At 57.1% G+C, this 24,299-nt stretch overlaps 1 protein-coding gene across 1 annotated transcript; it reads right to left on the reverse strand.

The window, feature by feature from the left end:
- Positions 1-1,088: 1,088 nt before the first annotated feature.
- On the reverse strand, positions 1,089-19,131 carry FAM131C (family with sequence similarity 131 member C; the record flags this gene model as incomplete). Its single annotated transcript, XM_080692844.1, has 7 exons — positions 1,089-1,372; positions 2,008-2,118; positions 2,297-2,479; positions 4,741-4,834; positions 5,075-5,110; positions 5,619-5,734; positions 19,110-19,131. The coding sequence occupies 7 exons, from the start codon at positions 19,129-19,131 to the stop codon at positions 1,089-1,091; spliced, it is 846 nt and encodes a 281-aa protein (XP_080548970.1).
- Positions 19,132-24,299: the final 5,168 nt, after the last annotated feature.

A 24,299-nucleotide genomic window follows, 5' to 3' on the forward strand; every position in this document is an offset into this window, starting at 1 on the left:
GTGTATGACATCAGCAAGGGCGGGCACCTACGCCTTCTAGGGATTGTCTATTCCCAACCAGAATAGAAAAATGAATGAATGAATGAGTGAATGAATGAAGCAGATCCCTAGAGCTGCTGCTCCTCCCTCGTCTCTGCCTCCCAGGGCTCCCATTTGCCCCCTTAGCTCCTTACCTGCGCTGGCCCAGGTGAGCTCTGGGGACCTCGAGTGGTCACTTGGGGAGTGCAGGCCTGGGCCAGGGAGATGTCGGGGCCAGAGGGCCTCCCACCAGTTCTGATAATGCTTATCCCCCGGAATAAACAAGACTCTGCAGCAAAGTACTGCCACTAGGTCCTCGTTCCCTTGACTGAGCCACGGCTGGTAAAGTGGGGGTCGTTAGTATGGCTCCATGGGGGTCCATAGCCTCCAGCATCCCCTGTGGGGCCTCTCCAGCGTGGGTGGCAGTCAGGTGACCAACTGTACGTGTGTTGGGAGGGTTGGAGCCCTCCCTGAGCCCTAGGCCCCCTGCCCAGGGGCTCAAGAATACGCCTTCCCTACCAGAGACCGGGCCAAGCTTAGTCAGGGTGAATCCACCATTTTAATGCCACTAGATAACCTTGAGTGAAACGGAAGGGAGTGTGTGTTGGAGGGGCAGGCTCCCTGGGGTGGGGAGCCGAGGAGCAGGTGCTTAGCTACCAGAAAGAGACGACTCCATCTCTGATGGAAAGATGCAGGGGGGGCGGGAAGGGCTGGGCCAGACTTGAGACAGGGTCCCCAGGCCCCGCTCCAGGTGGCCTCCCTGCGTCTTCCATGGTTGTCTGTGGGGGGGCCTGGCTGTCGGCTACCCCGGGGCCACGTGTCCAGGTGTCTGCAGAGAGTCCTTGAGCTCACAGAGGCAGAGACCCTGGAGGGAGGGTGCCCACCTGAGCCAGTGAAGACGAGGAGGGCAGTGGCTCCCAGTGCCAGGGCAGGTCCACGGAGGCACAGGGCGGCCCACAAGGAGCGCCGGCCGCCATCCCCACCACGCTTTCTCATGCCAACCCTGACCCCGGGTCCTGGCATGCCCACCGGGCATGGCGGAGGGTAAGCAGGCGCTGGCCAGCCCAGCCTCAGTTGTAGAACACTTCATCTTCCTCCTCCGAGAGGGAGCCGCTGTCCACCGAGGAGAGCGAGCCCTGTGGGCAGCCCCCGCTGTTGGGCTCTGAGCGCTCCTGCAGCCGCAGCCCATGCTGCCGTGTGGGGCTGGGGGGCTGAGGGCCCACAGCCGTGATGGGAGGCTCTTCAGGGGAGGGCCAGCCGTCCGGGGAGAGGCCGGGGGAGGAGAAGGCCAGAAGACTGTCGTCCTGAGAGAGGCCGCTCAGAAGACTGTCCTGCAGGTAGATGCCTTCCATGTCTGGAAAACCAAGAGCAGGAAGGGGAATGGCTGGAGTCCTGCTGCTGCTCTTTGCCCTGGTCCTGCCATGTCACTGCCAAGCTGTGTGACTCGGGCAAATCACCAAACCTCTCTAAGCCCGGTGTCCCCACTCTAGCAAGAGCAGAGCAGTTAGGATGAGGCTCTGAGCCAGGCACGGCGGCACACGCATGTAATCCCAGTACTCGGAGGCTGAGACAGGAGGATGAAAGGTTTGAGACCAGCCTCAGCAAGTAGTGAGACCCTGTTTCCGAATAAGACTAAAATAGGGCTGGGGCTGTAGCTCAGAGGTAGAATGTCCCTGGGTTCCATCCCAGTACCAAGAAAGAAGGAAAGAAAGAAGGAAAGAAGGAAAGGAAGGAAGGAAGGATGAAAGAAAAGAAAAGAAAAGTGCGGTTCTGAACCTCTTGGTGCCTTGTTTCCGTTTTTGCAAATGGGGACAACAGGAACTGATTCCTGGAACCACCGCACAAGAAGCGCTTAGCGCTGCAGTGCTGAGTCCCTGCCACCCGCGGTGAGGACTCTCCTCCCCGCTCAGGGCGCTCCCTGGGCCACAGCAGGGCAGGCAGCCGGCCTCCCCGCCACCCCCCACCCCGCCCTGGTGCCCGCGGCTGTACCCTGGAGCTGGATGGCGTCCTGGGGGCTGTTCTCAGGGTGCAGCTCCTCATCCTCCAGCGAGGACCAGGCGCTCAGGGTGGCCTCCGTGATGGCAAACTGCTCAGCAACCCCTGGGGGACAGCGAGACCTGGCTCGGGCCTGAGCAGGCCTGTCCGAGCCACCCACCCGCGCCCCGGGAAGCCTGTCCACCGCTCTCCCCATCCATACTGCTAATCTTCCTGCCAGGCAACGCCCCTGCGGTGACCCAGCCTCGCCCCGCAGAGCCCAGCCCCTCCCGGCCCTGCTGACCTGCAGCGAAGCGGGCCTCCCGCAGCTCGTCGGGGAGGCAGCAGTAGTGCTCGTCCTCGGCAGGGGGCAGCGCCCAGCCCGACTGCTGGGCGCTCCAGCCCTTCCATTCGATGAGGTGGGCCACCCGGCCGCGCGCCATGGCTGTGGGCTTGGTGATGTGGTCTTTAATGCTCTGTACCACCCCTGGGGTCATGGAGGGTAGCTGGATGACAGCCTCAACACCAGGCCCAGCGCAGGACCCCCTGGCCCTTGGCCCACCCATGGTCTGCACCCCATATCCATAGATCCGTTCAGTGCCCCAGCCCATGCCCCAAGCCCGGCCAATGCCTGGCCTCATCCTCCCCATGCCCTCCCAAGCTTTATGAACCCCATCTCCCTTAGATACCCCTGCCCACAATTGCACCCACCCCCTCCCAGTGCCCTACTCGGGGTGAGCACTCCTGCCCACGGAGCACCCCTTCCCCAGGGGCCACCTCCTCCTTTCCTTTCTGATTAGTGCCCGTCCACTCCTGAGCAGTTCTCTCTGCATGGGGAGTGTAGGCAGGGAAGGCTTCCAGGAGAAAGGGGCCTGGATTTGGGCTCTGAAGACTGGTTAGATTTGGAAAGATGGAGGTAAGAAGGAAGGCTGCTTCGGAGATGAGCAGGATGGACAGTCTGCTGTGATTTCAGCACCGTGGGGGTGGGTAGACATGGGGTCAACTCCAGGACTAGGTGGCAGAAGAATCTGGGAGCTCTGGGGGGCTGGTCTGGGAGCCTCGCGAGCCAGGCTGAGTGCTTACAGGTTCCCCTAAAGGCACTTGGGAGCCATAGCTGGAGAGAGATTTTTTTTTTTTTTTTTTTTTTTTTTGGTGGTACTGGGGTTCCTGGAAGCCCTTCTACCTCCGGGCTACACTCCCAGACCTATTTTATATATTTGAAACAGGGTCTCTTACGCCAGCGCGGCTGGCCTCGAACCTGCGCGATCCTCCTGTCTCCGCCTCCCAAGCGCGGGGATTACAAGCGTGCGCCACCACGCCCGGCGCTGGAGAGAGATTTTTTTGTTTGACTTTTTTGGTGGTACTGGGGATTGAACCCAGGGGCGTTCTGCATCCAAGTTACACCTCATTTTAATTTTGAAACAGGGTCTTGCTAGGTTGAGGAGAGCGTCACTACTTGCTGAAGCTGTCCTCGAACCAATCCTCCTGTCTCAGCCTCCCAAGTACTGGGATTACAGGCGTGGACCACGGCTCCCAGGAAAGTGAGATTTTAGACCTGTTTAGAAAGGGCGCCCTGACTAGAGGGTTCGGGGTCAAGGGTGGAGACAGGAACCATTAGGGGCTATTGCAGGGCAGATGCAGACAAGAGGAGGGCGGGGCTCTTAGAGTGGACCAGTTGTGGGTGGAAGGTGGTGGAGAAGTTTGGCAGGAAGGGTTCAGCATCCCCATTCACTGCAGCTGGGGACACAGACCCAGGAGCCCTCAGGTTCCGGAAGCCCTGATGGTGAGAAGCCAGGAGGAGGGCAATACTGGAGAGATGAGGTAGCCACAAAGAAAACAAGGACCTGGGAGAGCAAGAAAGGTGGAGCTGCACCCCCAGGTGGGGTGTGGGCAGCCAGAGGTTTTTCGGGGGAGGCGGTGTTTCATGGGCGTGAAGGCAGAGAGGTGGCGGAGGGTGTTTCACACACCGTGGGCAGGCTGGGTGGCAGGGCCCTCTGGGGAACTGTGAGGGACCTGGTGCATCGGGCACTGGGGTGCCTGAGGGCAAGCCATGAGGAAGAGGCTACGGGCTGGGCGGGCCTGGGAGGCCATGCTGTGCTCTGAGCCACCCGCTGCAGAGGCCGGGAGCAGCCGAGGCCCTCTGGGGACTGCGTGCACATTCCCGGCACTGCTCTCCTGGCACTGCTCACACCTGCACCTTTGTCTGAGAACTGGCCGTCTCTGGGGAAGCCAAGGACTGATCACCAGGGGGACACCCAGCCCAGTGCCCTGTTTCAGAGCACTGCCAATTCTGTGGGGTGCTTCACGCTGGGAGCTCCACAGGCCCACAAGGAGACCTCTCACAATGACACCGTCTCAGCTGAGCAGCGTCCGCAGCCCCACGGCTCCCCTCGCTCTTCCAGGTTCTTCTTGAGAGCTGCCCCTCAATACACAATTCCCATTTCAGGCTCTGCTTCTAGGAAATGCCCGCCGGGTGATATGGGTGGCAGAGAGGCAGGAAGACCACCACTGACAGACACCGGAAAAAAGCTGGGCCATCCCTCAGCGCGCCTTGAGAACCTGACAGTTTAAAGGAACCCCACGGCCCTGGCCACCCCTAGAGCCCAGCCTGAAGCCTGGCACTTAGAAGATGCCCAGCCCAGCAGGGTGGCCACCCACCCTCCCAACTGTGGGTCAGCTCTGCCTCTGTGGCGCGCGTCCAGGTGGAGTGGGCAAGCTCCGAGGGAGGGAGGGGACAGCTGAACCTACCCACGAGGGACGAGGTGGCCAAGGCCGCCACGCTGTAGCTGCTGGAGCAGGCTCTGGAGTCGGACAGGTAGCCGTTGGTGGTCTGGAAGCACCTCTGTAGGAAGAGGAGAGGAGGTGAGCAGGAAGGACGGGGTGTCCGAGGACGTGCCCCCCCACATTACCGTCACCACTTCCCACCCACCCCAGCGCCTGGGAGATCCTGCCCACCCACAGGCCCACTCCTCCCCCGGGGGCCTCGCCATGGCAGGACTGCGGGCCTGAGCTGGGCATGGCGGGGGAAGGGCAGTGGTGTCAGCCCTGACTGGCTGAGCTAGGGGATGGCGAGCACACTGACCTGCCAAGGATCCCAACAGAAATCCATCTGTTTGTCCTAAAGCCAGAGGAGAAAGAGGATGAGGCAGGGCGGGCATGTTGTGCTGGCGGGTGGATGGGGCCTGGAACTCTGAGGGCGGTGTGGCACACTGGGTCCCGGCGCCCCAGGGGCGGTGTGGGTTGGCCTCTGGCACTCCACAAGGCCAGAGCCTGTCACAATCCCCGGGCGCCAGGACATGGGACCCTTAGCAACATCTTCCTAATTTACCTGGCTGGAGCGTTCCATTCCTTTATTCTCCAGAGGGCGGTAGAGGCTGCTAGGGAGTTAATCTGGGTGGGAAGACCCTCTGGGATTGTCTTTTCTAAACAACTAGGCCCAGTCCCAGGGTATCCAGTTCAATCGAGGCCCTCATCGGGCTGGAGAGCAAACTTTAGGGTCCCTGATCCCACGCTGCGTTTGGTAGGGAAGAAAGGAGTTTGGAATGGTTCCTGTCCCCTCTGTGGGGAGCTGTGGGGGTCAGGTGGAAACTTGAGAACAGGCCAGAGGAGGGATGAATGACTGTTACCTTGCCAGTGACATGGTCCGGGGCAATGCTGGGTGGGTGGCTGGAGGGCAGCTCTGTGTTCAGGGGCTCCATGCCCCGGGGCATAGGGCAGTCTTTGTGGGCACTTGTGAACAGATCTGGAAATCAGGAGGACAGAAGAAACTCAGAAGAGCCCAGCCCTAGCCAGAGCAATAAATAAGGCAGGAGAAAAAAAAGAAAGGGCATCTAAGTAGGAAAGGAGGAAGACAAATAATTCCTATTTGCAGATGACATGATTTTATACATTTAGGACTCCACCGGCCAGGTGTGGTGGCACACACCTGTAATCCCAGTACTTGGGAGGCTGAGACAGGAAGGTCACAGATTTGAAGACAGCCTCAGTAACTTAGTGAGACACTTTTTTTTTTTTTTTTGGTGGTACTGGGGTTCCTGGAAGCCCTTCTACCTCCGGGCTACACTCCCAGACCTATTTTTACATTTCTATTTGGAAACAGGGTCTCCTAAACCAGCCCACGCAGCTGGCTTTGAACCTGCGTGATCCTCCTGTCTCTGCCTCCCAAGCGCGGGGATTACAAGTGTGCACCACCACGCCCAGCTGAGACACTGTTTTAAAATAAGAAATTAAAGCCGGGCATGGTGGCGCACACTTGTAATCCCCGAGCTTAGGAGGCGGAGACAGGAGGATCGCGCAGGTTCGGAGTCAGCCTTGCTGGCTTAAGAGACCGTTTCCAAATAAAAATATAAAAATAGGTCTGGGAGTGTAGCCCGGAGGTAGAAGGGCTTCCAGGAACCCCAGTACCACCAAAAGAAAAAAGAAATAAAAAAAAAAAGAAATAAAAACATAGGGCTAGGTGTACAGTTCAGAGGCAGAATGTTACTGGGTTCAATCCTCCATAGCGCGCACACACACACAGAGACTCTGTCAAGAAATTGTTAAACTGATAAATAAATTCAATAAGGCTGCAGGATACAAGATCAGCAGTAGTTTTTTTATATACCAAATTAAGATATTAAGAAAGCAATCCTATTCACAGTAGCTGCTGCTGCTGCTGCTACTACTATTACTACTACTACTACTACTGCCACTACAACGACGACGATGACGTCGACGACGACAAAGAAGGAGAAAAGAAGAAAAGACCTAGATATAAATTTAACAAAGGAAGCAAATGATCTCTAAAATGAAAATTACAAAATACTAATGGAAAAAAAGTTGACGAGAACACAAAAAACTGGGAAGACATCCCATGTTCATGGATTGGAAGAATTAATATTGTTAAAATGTTATACTACCCAAAGCAATCCACAGATTAAATTACTAACAAAACATTAGTGACATTCTTCAGAGAATTTGAAAAAAAAATACACTCCCAAAGATTCCCATGTTCATACCCCCAGCCCTGACTTCTCATTTGAGCTCTGGACTGAATTTCCAATCCTCTCATGGAGTTCTTTCTCCTTTTCTTTTCTTTTCTTTCTTTCTTTCTTTCTTTCTTTCTTTCTTTCTTTCTTTTTTTTTTTTTTTTTTGCAGGTCTGGGGATGGAACCCAGGGGTATTCGACCTCTGAGCTATACCCCCTGCCCTATTTTTTATTCTTTATTTTTGAAACCGGGTCTCATTGAGTTGCAGAGGGCCTCACTAAGTAGCTGAGGCTGTCCGCGAACTGTGATCCTCAGGTCTTAGCCTCCCGAATGCTGGGATTACATGCATGCGCCATCACGCCCAGCTTCCTTTTCTTTTCTTGATTCTTTTCTTGGCACTGGGGATTGAACACAGAGGCATTCTACTTCCAAGTTATATCCCCAACCTGATTTTACTTTTTTTTTTGGTGGTACTGAGGATGGAACCCTTCTACCTCCGGGTTACATTTCCCAGACCTATTTTATATTTTATTTGGAAACAGGGTCTCTTAAGCCACAGCTGGCTTCGAACCTGCGCAATCCTCCTGTCTCTGCCTCCCAAGTGCGGGGATTACAAGCGTGCGCCACCACGCCTGGCCTGATTTTACTTCTTATTTGGAAACAGGATCTCACTAAGTTTCAAAAGGCCACACTAAACTGTCGAGGCTGGCTTCAAACCTGTGATCCTCCTATCTCAGCCTCTCAACCACTAGGATTACAAGTGTGCACTACCATGCCTGGCTATTTATCAGTTTTGTGTTGTTGTTTTTTTGTGGTACTGAGGGTGGAACCCAGGGGCTTTTCTACCCCCGGGCTATGAAACAGGGTCCCACTAGGTTGCTGAGAGCCTCACTAACTTGCTGAGGCTGTCCTCAAACCTGTGATCCTCCTGTCTTAGCCACTCAAGTACTGGGATTATAGACATGTTCCACTATGCCTGGCTTCTTGAGTCCTGCCTCCCCCACCGCCATTCTCCCACAGTGTCCTCCAGTGAGTGAGTGAGTCCTCTGGGCTCTCTGGTTTGACCATCCCCCGTCCTCACTGTGGTTCTTGGGTGTGGGCCAACATCCTCTCTCATGTGGACGCAGCAGCTGCTACATACCACCATCTCTCCACCCAGCAGCGCAGACCGTTTACATTCTGGGCCAGGCACCATCTCTCCACCCAGCAGCGCAGACCGTTACATTCTGGACCAGGCAGGGATGAGCTTTCCTTCCGATGGAAGCTTTGATGGCTTTCTTGGAGGGCTTCAGCTGGGCTGTTACGGCCTAAGATATGGTCCTATATTACTCAAGGATGGGAGTATGTTCTGAGAAATGTGTTGCTAGATGATTTTGTCCTGTGGATATCACAGAGTGGACTTACACTAACCTCAGTGATCTCGCCTATTGCACTCCGAGGCTTCGTGGTGTAGCCTGGCTGCCCTCAGGGTGCAAGCCTGTACAGCAAGTGGCCATCCTCAACATTATAGGCAACTGTAACACAATAAGTGTCTGTGAACCTAAGCACACCGAAATGTAGGAAAGGGCAGTAAAAAGTGTAGTGTAAGACATAAGAAATGGCCAGGTATGGGGGTGTACGTCTGTAATCCCAGTACTTGAGAGGCTGAGACAGGAGGATCAGAGGTTTGAGACCAGCCTCAGCAACTTAGCAAGATTCGCATCAACTGAGCGAGATGTGTTTTTTCAAAATTAAAAATAAAAAGGCAGCCAGGCGTGGTGGCTCATGCTTGTAATCCCAGCATTTGGGAGGCTGAGACAAGAGGATCATAGGTTCAAGGCCAGCCTCAGCTACTTAGTGAGGCCCTCTGCAACTTAGTGAGAACTTGTTTCAAAATAAAGAATAAAAAATAAAGCTGGGAGTGTAGCTCAGGGGTAGAATGCCCCTGGGTTCAATCTCCAGTACTGCAAAATAAATGAATAAATATAAAAATAAAAAATAATCCCAGCATTTGAGAGGCTGAGACCAGAGGATCGCAGTTCGCAGACAGCCTCAACTACTTAGTGAGGCCCTCCACAACTTAGTGAGACCCTGTTTCAAAATAAAAAATAAAAATAGGGCAGAGGGTGTAGCTCCGAGGTCAAATGCCCCTGGGTTCCATCCCCAGACCTGTAAAAAAATAAAAATAAAAATAAAAATAAATAAATAATACGAGCTGATAGTGGTGGCACACGCTTGTAATCCCAGTAGATTGAAACTGAAGGAGTGCAGGATCTCAGCCAGCCTCAGCAAATTAGTGAGGCCTCCTGCAACTTAGTGAGACCCCATTTCAAAATAAAAGAATAATGCCGGGCGTGGTGGCGCACGCTTGTAATCCCCGCGCTTGGGAGGCGGAAACAGGAGGATCACGCAGGTTCGAAGCCAGCCGCGCTGGTTTAAGAGACCCTGTCTCAAAAATATAAAATAGGTCTGGGAGTGTAGCCCGGAGGTAGAAGGGCTACCAGGAACCCCAGTACCACCAAAATAAATAAATAAAAACAATGTTTAGAAAAAAACTTAAAAAGAAAAAAATTAAAAAAAGAAAATAATAAAATAGGGCTGGAGGTGTAGCTTGGAGGTAGAATTCCCCTGGGTTCCATCCCCAGTAACACACACACACACACACACACACGCACACACACACTAAAGAAAGAAAGAAAGAAAGAAAGAAAGAAAGAAAGAAAGAAAGAAAACGGGTTGGAGGTGTACCTCAGAGGAAGAATTCCCCTTGGATTCAATCTCCAGGACCAAAAAAAAGTTTAAAAATAATAAAATAAAAGTCAATTAACCTGGCTGGGCATAGCAGCCCATACCTGTAATCCCGAGACCCAGGAGGCTGAGAGAGGAGAACGGATGGTTCAAGGAACATTCCGCCTCGAGCTACACCGCCCTCCCTCCTTTTCTTGGTACTAGGGATTGAACCCAGGGGCCCTCTCCCTCTGAGCTATACGTCTAGCCCCTTTTATTTTTTGTTTTGAAGCGGGGCCTTGCTAGGTTGCTGAGAGTCTTAACACAATGCTGAGGCTACCATCTCCCAAGTACTGGGATTACAGGCATGCGCGGTCTGTCCTTGATCAAAGGCTCTGCGGACCCATGACTGCACCTAGGGATTGATGTTGACTCTTACTTAGCCAATGGCCAGCAATTGCGAGAGCCCAGCTTCTCCTCCTTCTCAGCGCCACTGACTCTCCAGTGCCCCCTGCAGGACAGGCCTAACACAACACCCTGCTTGGCTGTCTCCTCTCCCCAGTCTACCGCCATGCTTTTTCTTCTGGAGACTTTTTTTTTTTTTTTTTTTTTTTTTTTTTTTTTTTTTGGTGGTACTGGGGGTGGAACCCAGAGGCTTTCTACCTCTGGGCTATACTTCCAGACCTATTTTATATTTTATTTGGAAACAGGGTCTCACTAAGTTGCTTGAGAGCCTCACTCAGTAGCTGAGGCTGGCTTCGAACCCGTGCGATCCTCCTGTCTCAGCCTCCCAAGCGTGGGGATTACAAGCGTGCGCCACCACGCCCAGCCTTCTGGGAGACTTTCTTCATTCACTAGTTGCACCCAAATTCTCACCTCAGAGTCTACTTCTGAAGAAGTTCCCCAGAGAAATCCGGGCAAGGGTGTGGAGCTAGACTGGCCAAGTCAAATCCCAGCCTGCCCTGGACCAGGAAGGAGCCGGCCCATCTCCCAAGACTCTGTTTCCTTATCTGTTGAGTGGGCAGAAGGAAGAGGCTGCCCTTGTTCTTCAGGAATTGACTGGTAACATCCCAAACTGGAAGCAGAGAGGCACCAGGCCCCCATGTCTTGAAGAAAGCCATTCCCACCAGGGTCGGGGAGCTGAGCCCTCTCCAAGGTGCTGAAACAAACTCCCTGCCCCAGCCACTTGCCCCCTCCCCAGACACAGACTGCACGTTCTCCCACATGCTAAAAGGAGGGGCTCCCAGAGGATCACTTGTATAAATGTGGGGGCGCTTGCAAAGAACGGGCCCTGCTGGGTATCTGCAAAATCAGTGAGAGACACCGGCTGAGCAGGGACAGGCAGGCAGCCGGGGGAGTAGCGACCCTCCCCCCTCAGCATGGCAAGGACTAGGAGCTTCTGGGGGTCCGAGTGGATGATGGGGAAGTTGACATGTTTGGGTCATGCTGGAGTTCCCAACAGGGCCACCTGCAGCTCAAGGGGACCCAGCCCAGCAGGATGTAGGCTGGCCCATGAAGGACAGAGGAGTTGTCAGGAACAAAGAGGGTGAACTGGGGTAGATCTGCTACGATAGGGCCCAGTGGCAGAGAGGCCCCAAAGGGCTCCCAGAGAACTCACCCCTGCCGACCTTGAAAACCATGGCCCGTCTCACCTCATCTCCACCAACCTCCCCTTCTCCACTCTGGCCATGCTGAGCACTGCCCTGATGATCCTGGGTGTTCTACAGACATGCCCAGCACAGCAGTGCCCCAGGGCCTTGGCACTGACCATCCCCGCCCTCCATCTGGAACCCGCTCCTCCCAGATGGCCACAGCTTAACTCCCTTGCTCCATTCAGGTCTCTGCTCAAAGACTATGACCTAGCTGGGCCCGGTGGTGGGCGTCTGTGATCTCAGTACTTGGGAGGCTGGGACAGAAGGATCACAGGTTGGAGGCCCCCCTCAGCAACTTAGCAAGACCCTGTTTCAAAACAAAAGTTTTTAAAAGGGTCGGGGGTATAGTTGAGAGGTAGGATGCCCCTGGGTTCATCTGTTTTATTCACCATGACAGCTCCAGCATCTGCCAAAGGGCCCACACATAGTAGGTTCTCATTAATTGCTTCTTCTAAGAAATAGACTTATTCCTACGGGTCCAGCCAGCCAAGTTTGAGAGTAGCCACTTTCTGGAAATTCTCCATGCTGCTGCAAGGTGGATGGGCTAAGCTGTAGACGGGGGCGCTGGCTATGGGCTGTCCCTGGGAACCGTGAGAGGTGCTGGGATGTTTCTGGACCCCTGGCTGTCCCTGAAGCTACAGAACAAGGGATGAGGGGTGAGCACAGAAAGGTGGCGGGTGACAGCAAGGCCAGCAGAAGCTGCTGGACCAAGGTCACTGGCTGAGGTGGTGGTGGGCTTGGGGACTCCAGCTCCGGCCCCTCCCCACCTGCCCCCACCTCGGTTGGGGTGCAGGTGCCTCTGCCAAAGCCGCCTTCTTCCCTGAGGACTCTGGCCCCGTGATGTCACAGGCTGGTTGTCATGGAGACGTCAGGTAATGAAGCAGCCTGGGGTGAAATCACAGGCTGCTCTTAGCCCAGCTGGGACCCGGCCACGTCACCACCACTGGCAACTGGAAAAACACAGGGCTGCATGTCAGCCCAAGGGACGCTAGCTCGTGCCTCTGTGACCGCCTCTCTGTCCCCAGGGAGCTGTGGGGGCACCCCTTTCCTCCCAAGTCCACACCCTGCTCCCTCAACCTCAGGGTCTGAGGCCCCTTCACAGACCTGCTCCTTCCCCGCCTCCCCTGGCCACAGGAGTGACCGGTCTCTGGTTGCCACAGCAACCTGGGAGGGCCATCTAGATCCTGCAAGGACGGGGTGGCATCCAGATGTCTCCCCAGCTACTCTGCCTGAGCTCAGAGCTTCCTCTCTGCTTGTCAGGGACCCACCCTCCCTCCCTCCCTTCCTTCCTTCCTTCCTTCCTTCCTTCCTTCCTTCCTTCCTTCCTTCCTTCCTTCCTACAGGAGCTCCTTCTCCATCAGACGTATAGCCAAACCACCCAGGCAGCTCCTCCTGGCGTCTAACCTGAACCCTCTTGCTGTAAGCCCCATGCTGGCTCTCTCCTCGTTCCCTGTGCAATCTGGAGCACAACCCTCGGGCTCCTCTCGTGGGCTTTGTAGTCATCCTGCCCCTGCAGCTGTTCTTTGGGGCGCGGGGTCCCAGTCCATCAGTCACCGCGGCTGCCATCTGCTCCCTGCGTGTCTCCCGGGGCTCTGCACCCCGGAGGGCAGGGAGCACCCAGGCCTAACCTTGCTCCTTCCCAGCAGCCCAGAGAGAGCAAACCTCCTCTGGAAACCACACAGCCACCGAGCCGCAAGCTGGGTCCCGAGCCCTTCGTGCGGCCACTCCCAGGCCAGCCACGGGCTCCTCCCTCAGCCTCCCAGGGCGCCTGTGGGCCTCCAGCCACCCGGCTGTGCTCAGGGGCCGCTCCTCTGTCTGGCCATCCCCCTCAGCTTCCCCTTCTGGACAAGGGGACACATTCCCATCACCACCTCTCCAGTCCTGTCTCTAGGCTGGAGCCGGCCCTGGGGCCTGCAGAAGGAGCCCGCGGAGGGCAGGACCTTGGCTGCCGGGGGGGGTCTCCAGGACAGCCTTGTCCGCTCCCAGGAGCATCTGTTTTCACGTCACCTGGGCTGGGACAGTAGCTGTCCTTGAGTTGGTCCAGCTCAGAGCTGCTCCTGGGGGTCCGCTTCCACCCCAACCAAGGGCTCCCACACCCCCACTCCTTCCCACCCACCCTGCCACCCAGTGGTTCTGGCCCTTTGAACTCCTGCTCCAGCCTCTCTCAGTGCAAATGGCCTTCACTGTATCAGGTGACTCCTCCCTCACCACTCGCCCTGATGGGCCAAGGTTGGTCCATTGATTACACATCTATATGAGCTGGGTGTGGTGCCACATGCTTGTAATTCCAGTACCTGGGAGGCTGAGACAGGAGGACTGCAGGTTCGAGGACAGCCTCAGCAAGTAGTGAGACACTCAACAACCTAGCAAGACCCTGTTTCAAAATAAAAATTAGAGCTGGGCGTGGTGGTGGTGCACGCTTGTAATCTCAGCATTTGGGGGGCTGAGACAGGAGGATTGCTGTTCAAGGACAGCCTCAGCTACGTAGTGAGGCCCTCTGCAACTTAGTGAGACCCTGTTTTAAAATAAAGAATAAAAAAAAAAATAGGGAGGGGTGTAGCTCAGAGGTTGAATGCCCCTGGGTTCCATCCCCAGATCCAAAAGAAAGAAAGAAAGAAAGAAAGAAAGAAAGAAAGAAAGAAAGAAAGAAAGAAGAAAGGAAAGAAAAAAAATAGGGCTGGGGATATTGCTCAGAGGTAGAATGCCCCTGGGCTCTGTCCTTAGTGCTATAACCCCAAACAACAACAACAACAACAACAAATATACTATGTGTCAGTCACTGCCTGGGCCCTTCACCCATTATTTCTTGCCTCTGTATCTGTCTGTCTATCTGTCTCTCTCTCTCTCTTTCACACACACACACACACACACACACACACACACACACACACAGGATTAAACCCAGGAGCTATACCCTCAACATGCCTTTTTAAAATTATTATTACTTTTTCGGGCATGGTGGCGCACGCTTGTAATCCCCGCGCTTGGGAGGCGGAGACAGGAGGATCAGGTAGGTTTGAAGTCAGCCGCACTGGCTTAAGAGACCCTGTTTCCAAATAAAAATATAAAATAGGTCTGGGAGTGTAGTCTGGAGGTAGAAGGGTTTCCAGGAACCCCGGTACCACCAAAAAAAAATTATATATATATATATATATATATATATATATATGTAATATATATCATATATATAATTACTTTTTGTTTAGGAACAGGGTCTTGCTAGGCTGCTGAGGCTGACCTCCAACCTGGGATCCTCCTAGCTCAGCCTCCCAAGTACTGGAATTTGGGATTCCAAGCATGCGCCACCACACCCGGCCCATTACTTCTCATGCAGCTCTCAAAGCCATTCTACAAAGCAGGACTATGTCTACTCTACAAATGGGGAAACTGAGATTCTGAGAGGCCACATCACTCCTGCAAGGTCAGCAGCTAGTGAGCAGCAGAGACCGACCCTAGGCCAGTCCAAAGTGTATGTCCCAACCATCAACCAGTGCTAATCACGGGAGAGGAGTCATTTTTCCAAGCGTGTGTGTGTGCAAGCTTGGAAAAAACGCGCCCTGCTTCCCCCATGAGACCACTCCAAAGGCGGGCTGCATCTCTCACGAGACCATGAGCTCCTACTAAGGCCCATCTGCCCTTTCCTCAGTTTCCCCATAGTGCCCAGACAGCCAGGGCCATGCAAGCCAGGGCTTGGGTTGTAAGCCATGCAAGCCAAGGTTAGAATACACAACTGGGTGGCTCTGGCTGGCCTCCCAGACCTTGTACCTTCTCCTAGACATAATAAATTCTGACCTTCCAGAAAAAAAAAAATCCCCCATCTCCAATTTCTGCTCTTACAACCCCTCTCCAGTGCCCGGTGCCCTGCGGACCCCCAGCGTGGGACCGAGAGGCTGATCAGGAAGAAGCAGGCTGGGGGAGAAGGGGGAAGGCAGAGGGGGCACGGGGCCAAGGTGGCACCGAGAGGCCCGCAGCTGGAGAAGACAGCTCTCACGCCCTCTCTGCTCCACAGGCCTGCCACCTGGAGCCCCAGTAAACAGGAGCCATTTGCGTTACCCCAGAAGGCTGTGTGTAAGCCTTGGCCACGCACGAAGTTCTCTATGGGGAGGACAGGAGAGAGCAAAGGGCCGGCTCCCCGCTCAGCTCCGGGGTGGCACAGGCCCTGGATCTGCCGGTCCGTGCCCGGCTGGGTGACCTGAGGCGAGGTTCTTCCCATCTCCGAGCCCCGCTTCTCCCTCCCAGGGTTGAAGGAGGTGTAAATAGGTCAGGAGAGTAAAGGCTCAGCCTAGCTCAGGATAAGCGCCCGACAATCGGCTGCTTAAAAATAGATAATGAACACAAAATAGCTCCTGGAAACGGCGTTTGTTGCCTTAATCTGGGCCCGATCACATTCCCCTGTCCTCAGCACCTCGAGTGCCCCCCCCACTTCCTCTCCAAGAGCAGGAGAGGGCTCAAGTCTCTAGCGCTCCCTGTCCAGCCAAGAAGGTCTGGACTCACTGCACAGAAAATATACATTAAGAAATTAGAACAATAGCCGGGCATGGTGGCTCACACCTATAAGCCCAGTACTTGGGAGGCTGAGACAGGAGGATTGAAGGTTCAAGGTCAGCCTCAGCAACTTAGTAAGACCTTTATTTTTTATTTTTTATTTTTTGTGGTACTGGGGGTGGAACCCAGAGGCTTTCTACCTCCGGGCTATACTCCCAGACCTATTTTCTATTTTATTTGGAAACATGGTCTCCCTAAGTTGCTGAAGGCCTCACTAAGTAGCTGAGGCTGGCTCCGAACCCGTGCGATCCTCCCGTCTCAGCCTTCCAAGCGCGCGGGGATTACAAGCGTGCGCCACCACGCCCGGCTTCTTAGTAAGACCTTTAGCAGCACAGAAAAACCCTATTTCAAAACAAAACAAGCCGGGCGTGGTGGCGCACACTTGTAATCCCAGCACTCGGGAGGCTGTGACAGGAGGATCTCAGGTTCGTGACCAACCTCAGCTACTTAGTGAGGCCTTCTGCAACTTGGTGAGACCCTGTTTCCAAATAAAGAATCAAGAATAGGGCTGGGGGGTAGAGCTTGGAGGTAGGACGCCCCTGGGTTCAGTCCCCAGTCCCCCAAACAAAATGAAAAGGGTGTAAATGAGAGGTAGAATGTCCTTGGTTCAATCCCAAGTCACACACACACACACACACACACACACACACACACACACACGAGTAATAGTTAAAACGGATGGCTGTCTCCAATGAGGCAGGTGCTGGCCTGAGTACTTTATATGAATAAGCACTGAATCCCTCCTGCAACACCAACACTGCTATTATTTCCATTTTAGGGATGAGAACGCTGAGGTACACATACAAGGCTAAGTTGCTAAGACCAAGCAGCCATGAGTGTCAGAGTGGGGATCTGAACCCCGGCTGGCCAGCTCCAGGCCGGCTAGTGCTCCAATCTCTCAAGCCAGCATGCAGAAGCTAACTGCCAGATGGGACAGCTCTCTCAGGAGCGGCTCAAACTTGGGGTGTGGGGTTAGGTGGGGCTGGCCCAACTGGGCGCGGGCCTCTGTGCCGGGCTCAGGGTCTCTGGCCCACGGAAGTCCTTGGCACACGGGAGCTGTTACTGGCGACCGGTGCAGGTGTGGAGACCAGGCGTGGGCTGAGGAGCCCATGGATGACTATAAGCCCCGTTACAGGCAACAACGCCAAGGGCTGGCGGTGTGGTGCTGAGTGCGGCCAAGGACTCAGGCCTGGCGTCAGCGTGACAAGGAGCTGGCTTTGCTATTTCCTACCTATGTGGCCCTGGGCTAATCAGCCATTCAGTTTCCCCATTTGTAAAATGGGAACTACGATAGTATATAGCCCAAGTTAGCTTTTTTCTTAGTGGGTACTGGGGATTGAACTCGTGGGCATTTGAATTTTGAATTACAGCCCCAGCCCTATTTTCTACTTCTTATTTTGAAATAGGGCCTCACTATATTTCTGAGGCTGGCCTCGAACCTGCAACCCTACTGTAACAGCCTTCCAAATACCGGGGATTACAGGCCTGTGCCACTGCTCCCGGCCCAGGTTAGCTTTTTTTGTGCCTAATATTTTTACACTGGTACCTGGTAAGCTGTAAGCCCTCGGACAGTCTTAGTGAACGGGTGGCCTCCGTTCGGTGGCTCTGGAACGATGGTCATCCTCTGCCCACACAGCTCCCTGAGCTGTCTTTTACCTCTATCCAACTTTCTGGGTACATGGCGAGATTCTAAATGGCTCTCTGCTCTCAGGAGGGGGACAAGGTTGGATACACAACTAAATAGCAGTAGCATTTGGGAGTCTACACCACAAAAGGAAAGGGTTGGAGAGGGTGCATCTCGGCCATGTGACCTCTAATAACCCTGGCACAGCGTGCCGTGGCGGGAGCATTGCTGGGGGTCAGAGGATCTGGGCTCAGTCCCGTAGCCCGACCGTGGCCGGTGCCTCCTGCTCCTCGCTGGCCACCGTCCTGTGCTCGGCGAGCCCCCGGCTCACACACCAGCTCGTCTGGGGCAGAGTCTCTAAGTGCCTGGCGCTGGATGGCCAAGTGATGGGGAAGGACCACGGCCAGAGGGAACACCGAGGTCCCCTACACCTGGAACTGGTCCTACTAGAGGCTGCCAGAGCCTTCTGGGTCTCTGGAGACTCTTTAGATGCTGAAACCAGAGACTCCTAGAGAACCTTCGACACTCTCCGCCTGGGCGGCCGCCTGCCCCTCGGCTGCCCCACGGGCCTCACAGAACAGGAGCTGTGGCTCCTCAGAGGGATGCCCTCCACCAGCCTTGGCACACAGTAGGCCTCATGCTAGTACCAGCTTAGTGAAGGAAAACTGGACCTCACGCAGCCTCACCCAGCTCCACCCATGAGCCCACCTCTGACATCCTGAATGTCCCCATGAGCAGAGCCCCTCGGGGTCCAGAGGATGGGAGAGGGGTTCGTGCTCCCTCCTCAACACCCCGAGATGAGCTCCCCTCCAGCCCCTTCCCAAGGGCGTTTCATCCCTCTGCACTGAGTAGGCAGCTGGGGGTGGCGGGTGGGGTCTCAGCCCCGCCCCTTGCTGGAGGTCAGTGCATTTGGCCTGCAGAGCTTGAGCCAAGGCCAGCCCCGCCCTCCCCACTGTGGGGGCAGCCTGTGGGGCAGGGGGGCTCCAAAGACCAACCCGCCCCTCCCCCAGCCTCTGCACCCTCCCCCCAGGCCAGGCCAGGTCACCCCAGCTCCCTGGCACCACCTTGGAGCAAGGGTTTCAGGTCAGAGGCACAGACAGGCCCAGGGGTTCCGGGGGACATCCGCTGTCCTCTGTCCTCTTCCGGCCCCTGACCAAGGGTGGAGGTGGGGATGAGGAGGTGGGGAAGGGGAACTTCTTTATAACCTGTTCGCCATTAACCCTTTCCTTCTGCCGATGGGTTCAGGGGCTACAGACAGGGAGGGGGAGGAGCTGGTGTGGGAGGCGGGCCGGGTGGGCCTGTGTCTTGAGGGAGGGTCTGCCTGTTCTCCTGGCGTCCCCAGGCCCCTAAAGGGGAGCCGGGGAGAGGGAAGCGTCCTCCGCCAGCAGCACCGCGGGGGGTGTGTGGCTGCTGCAAGGAGGCCTGGCCGGGGGACCCTCTCCGGCCACCTGCCAGTGCGCAGTGGGCCGGGGTGTGTGACCTCCGCCTGCTCCCCACACTGTCCCCATGTCCCCCCGGCACCGTGTCCTCTGGGGCGCGGCGGGTCCGGAAGGGCGGGCCCCCACCCCGGACCCCGGCGCCGAGCGCGGTCCCCGCCCCCGCCCCTGGCCGCCCCTCACTCACCTCGGGACACGCAGGAGCCCATCACGGGGCCGCGGGGCCGGGCCGCTGCGCCTCGGGTGCGTCGGGCCGCAGGGCGCTCATGTCTCCGGCGCTGGCGCAGTGGACGGCGGCCAGGGGCGCGGGCTCCGCGTCGGCCTCCGCTCCCGGCTCCCGCTGCGGCCCGGGCTCGGCGGGCGGGCGGGGCGGGGGGAGCGCGGGGGGGCCCGGGAGCCCCGCCCCCAGGCCTGCGTCCCGCCCCGCCCCGCCCCAGGCCCCCGCCCCCCCGCCAGGCCCCGCCCCCAGGCCTGCGTGCCGCCCCGCCCCCGCCGCCTGGCCCCGCCCCCAGGCCTGCGTGCCGCCCCGCCCCAGACGCCACGCCCCCGCCGTCCGGCCCCGCCCCCAGGCCTGCGTGCCGCCCCGCCCCCGCCGCCTGGCCCCGCCCCCAGGCCTGCGTGCCGCCCCGCCCCGCCGCCAGGCCCCGCCCCATGCCTGCGTGCCGCCCCGCCCCGCCGCCAGGCCCCGCCCCCATGTCTGCGTGCCGCCCCGCCCCAGGCCCCGCCCCCGCCCCCGCCCCGCCCCCAGGCCTGCGTGCCGCCCAGGCCCCGCCCCCAGGCCTGCATCCCGCCCCGCCGCCAGGCCCCGCCCCCAGGCCTGCGTGCCGCCCCGCCCCTGCCGCCTGGCCCCGCCCCCAGGCCTGCATCCCGCCCCGCCCCCGTCGTCAGGCCCCGCCCCAGGCCTGCATCCCGCCCCGCCCCCGCCGCCAGGCCCCGCCCCCACCGCACCTGTCCCCAGCCGCACCTGCAGTCGCAGCAGGCCGGGGCCGGGGCCGGGGCCGGGGCCGGGGCCGGGGCCCGGGCCGGGATCGGGGTCGGGGTCGGGCCAGGGCGGGCCCGGGCCTCCTCGCCATGAGTCTGCACCCGGAGGGTAGGGCAGGGGCGCGGGCAGGGGGCTTCAGGCAAGTGGGGCTCAACGCTGATTTAATAATGACCAGGCCCCGGGCGCCGCGGAGCTGCGCAGGCTACCAATGGTTCCATCCCACTCCGTTTGCAGAGGGAGATACGGAGTCTCACAGAGGCGCGGGTCCTCGGCTCCTCCTGGGGACACTGGCGGTGGGGGCGGCGAGGGCCGGGGTAGCGCACTAGCGGCCTCAGGCTGGACAAGGGGGCTCTCTTTTTTTTTTGGTGATCCTGAGGATCGAACCCAGTATAGGAGCATTTTACCTCTGAACTACACCCCCAAACCTATTTTTATTTTTTTTATTTTGAAACAGGGTCTCATGAAGTTGCTAAGGCTGACCTCAAACCTGGGATCCTCCTGTGTCAGCCTCCTAAGTAGAGATCATAGATGTCCACCACACCCTGCAAGCAGTGGCCCTGCTCTAATGACACACAGCCCACCTCTCTCACACACACACACACACACACACACACACACACAGGAACACCTCTCCCCCCAATGTACATCTCCCCCTAACTTACTCACCACAGGCTGTGTGCACAATCACACCGGCACACATTCATACACCCACACACTGGCTCCTGGGGAGGGTGACTGGAGGTCTCTTTTGAGGTGATTTCTTTTTCTTTTTCTTTTCTCGCAGTACTGGGGATGGAACCCAGGGGAATTCTACCTCTGAGCTACACCCCCTGCCCTATTTTTTATTCTTTATTTGAAGCAGGGTCTCACTGAGTTGCGGAGGGCCTCGCTAAGTAGCTGAGGCTGTCTGCGAACCGCGATCCTCCTGTCTTAGTCTCCCAAATGCTGGGATTACAAGTGTGCGCCGCCTCGCCTGGGTCTTCTGGGGCAATTTCTCAGACACGGACACATCCTCCAGCTCTCACACATGGGGGCGTCCCTGAGTCTTCCGGGCCAGCCTGGCCGGCTCACTGAGACGCCCCGCTTGGGCAGGGGCGGGGTCCGGCAGGGGCCTCTTGCGGAGCAGGAGCTGGGCGCAGGGTCCTGGATGGGAGCGGGGTGCGGGCACGCAGTGACCTCACCCTTTCTCTAGGCCGGGCGCCTGTGCTGAGCAAGGTCCGGGTGGGAAGTGGGCCTGGGCCTGGGCCTGGTGTCCGCAGGCTCAGCTCACACAAGCCGGGGGAGCTCGGGCAAACGCGTCACCTCCCAGAGCTTCAGTTTCTTCATCTGTTAACTTGGGGTAAAAATATCGCCTGGTGGGATTGCTGTGAGGGTGAATTAAATATATGGTAAAAGGCTGGCACACAGTAGGCACTTCAGGCCAAAAATAAGTAGTTGGCCCTCTGTCTCCATGAGTCCACCCGACTGCAGATTAAAAATATCCCAGAACAAAAATTTCATTGGTACTGGATATGTGGGGGCTCTCCCCCCTGCCATTCTTCCCTACACAATACAGTATAGCAACCATGTACCCAGCGTTTGCATTGTGTGAGGAACACACACAATTGTAATCTCGAGAGGGTGATGGTGGTGCTGTGTGTGTGTGTGTGTGTGTGTGGTCCTGGGGACTGAACCAAGGGGCATTTACCCCTGAGCTACACTCCCAGCCCTGTTTTTGTTGTTTTTTTTTTTGTTTGTTTGTTTGTTTTTTGTGGTACTGAGGATGGAACCCAGGAGACTTTTACCTCTGGGCTATACTCCCAGACCTGTTTTATATTTTTATTTGGAAACAGGGTCTCACTAAGTTGCTGAGAGCCTCACTAAGTAGCTGAGGCTGGCTTCGAACCTGTGCGATCCTGCTGTCTCAGCCTCCCAAGCGCGGGGATTACAAGCGTGCCACCACGCCCGGCCCTGTTTTATTTTTTATTTGAAAAAAGGATCTTGCTAAGTTGCTGAGGCTGGCCTCAAATCTGCCTTCCTCTGGTATCAGCCTCCCAAGTACTGGGATTTCAGGTATGCACATGGCACCCGGATAGAGATGATCTGATGTAAAGTATATGAGAAGATGTACACAGGTTCTAAGTAAATATTTGACCATTTTATAAAGGGACTGGCACCTCCTCAGATTTGGGTGTCCTGGGGTGATGGAGGTCTGGGGACCTTACCCCCCGTGGACACCGAGGGAGGACCAGAATAGCTTGCTGCACACCTGCCTCCCCTTCTAGCTTCCTCTACCCACCAGGAAGCCTGCAGCGCATATATATAAAGCGCCTACTACGTGCCGTGTGAGCAGACACGCCCTTCTGTCCTCAGCGCTTTCAGAGTCCCCGCGCTCTGGGTCCAAATCCGGCCTCGCTGAGGTGGCTGTGAAGGAACAGTCATCACCACGGACGCCCGTGCCTCGCCCATGCCAGGGCTCTTCCTGCCCTTGTGTGAAGGGAAGGCAGCCGCGCCTGTGGCGGACTGGGTCCCCTCCTGCGTGGCTCTGGAGGCACAGGCGTCCTTTTTCTTATTCCTGTCGCGGCTCTGGCTTGGAGGGAGCGCTCCGACTCACCATGACGCAGGAGGCTCGTAGCCGGTGACGCTCTCAGCTGGCAGCCTGACAGCTCCGGGGCAGAAGGGGCAGGAGAGGGGCGGCCCCCAGGAGAGGTTGCCTGGGGACCCCACCGTGCCCCCTTCGGGACTGAGCAGGGCACACAGAGATGCAGCTGGGCGGCTGGGTGCTTCTGACTGTCCTGGCTGCCCCAGGGTCCAGCGTTCTCGCTGGTCCGTTCCTGCTGACTCAGTCATCGCATTGTACTGACCGGCTCTCAGAGAGAGCCAGGGCTTTTCCCAAGGTCACACAGCAAACCGACGACAGCAGCCTGGGAAGGAAAACCCAGGTCCTTTGCCTGTCGGTCCATGCCGGCACCAGCCTGAGGTTGAGCGGGTCTACGTTCACCTTGCCAGTCCTTGGGATTCTGCTGAAGCAGACGATGTCCAGACAGCTCCAAGATGTGTGGCCGTCCTCCCCGGGGCCGCCTGCCCTTCCCGGCTCACCCGCGGCCCATCTGCCCTGTGAGCTTCCAATGCCCGCCCCGGGGCTCTCTGCTGGGGGACGGGGCGGGGACCGGGGAGGGAATGCCAGGCCATGCCCTTCACAACTCAGCCGCCACCCTCCTGTCGTGATTTTGGGGATCCAAGCAGAGCCCCGCCCGTGGGCTGCCCCACTTGTTCCTGTTCATCAACGGATGCTTGCCAGCCTGGAGAGCCCCGCCCTGGCCTGGGCACTGGGGTTGGAGAGGACAGTCTTCATCAGAGAGGGATTAATCAACGGAGCCGCTATGGTGCTGAATCAGTCCTGGGGCGCAGAGTGTAAATAGCCCTGGGTCGGGGCGGGTGGCTCTGTGTCCCCGGGTGTGTGAGAGGAGTCACCTCCGCTGGGGCCTTGGGGCTTTGAGGACCCCCCCCACTTGCATTTTGACGACTGGGTAGAACGTTGGTGGGCAGAGATGGCGGGGGTTCTCTGTGCACAAAGGTTTGAAGGCAGGGGCGTTTGGGGTCCCTCGGGGTGCTGGCAGATGTGACGGATGGGGGCGAGTGGGAGAGGGTGAGGCTGAGGACGGGGCTGCGCTTCCCAGCCTCAGGCATCCCCCCTCCAGAAGGAGAACTGGACAAGCAGAAAGAACCAGGGGCCTGGCAGACCTGGGTTTGCATCCCGTGGCCCAAAGGACACGTAGCAGGTGTTTATCCGCTGACCGAGTGCAAGAAAGTAGACTTGCCCATGTCCCACATCCGGCAAGTGGTTACGGCCAAGACCGAGTCTGTCTTTCTTTCGCGCAGCCGATAATCACCGAGCCCCGGTCACGTGCCGAGCGCTGTCTGGTGCTGATTTTAAGGTGTAAAGGAGGCAGGTCCCTGCTCGCCGGAGCCTGCAGTTCTGATGGAGGAAGGATGGCATTAATCCAGTAATGACCCAAGTCCGCATAAGGACCACGGTCCTGGACGTGTAGGGCCAGGCCCTGGTCTGGTTGGGGAACCGTCCAGGGCCGTGAGGACTGGCCCACAGCTGAAGGACGAGTGGGACTTGGCCGGGCAGCCAGCGAGCGGGAAGGACTCCCAGGCAAAGTGCTCAGGTGGCAGGCTGGGTGTGGGAGGAGGGGTAGAGCCCGGTGCTGACGAGGGAAGAGCCCCAGAGGGGGGACTATGGCCTCTGTCAAAGAGCAGTGGAGAGCCGGGAGTGGTGGTGCACACCTGTAATCACAGTGCTTGGGAGGCTGGGACAGGAAGACCGCAGGTTGGAGGCCAGCCTCAGCAGTTTAGTGAGACTTGCAGCAATGTAGTGGACCCCTGTCTCAAAACAAAATAAAAAAGCCT

This window comes from Muscardinus avellanarius (assembly GCF_963383645.1).
Source record: "Muscardinus avellanarius genome assembly, chromosome: 3".
NCBI classification, from domain to species: Eukaryota; Metazoa; Chordata; class Mammalia; order Rodentia; family Gliridae; genus Muscardinus; species Muscardinus avellanarius.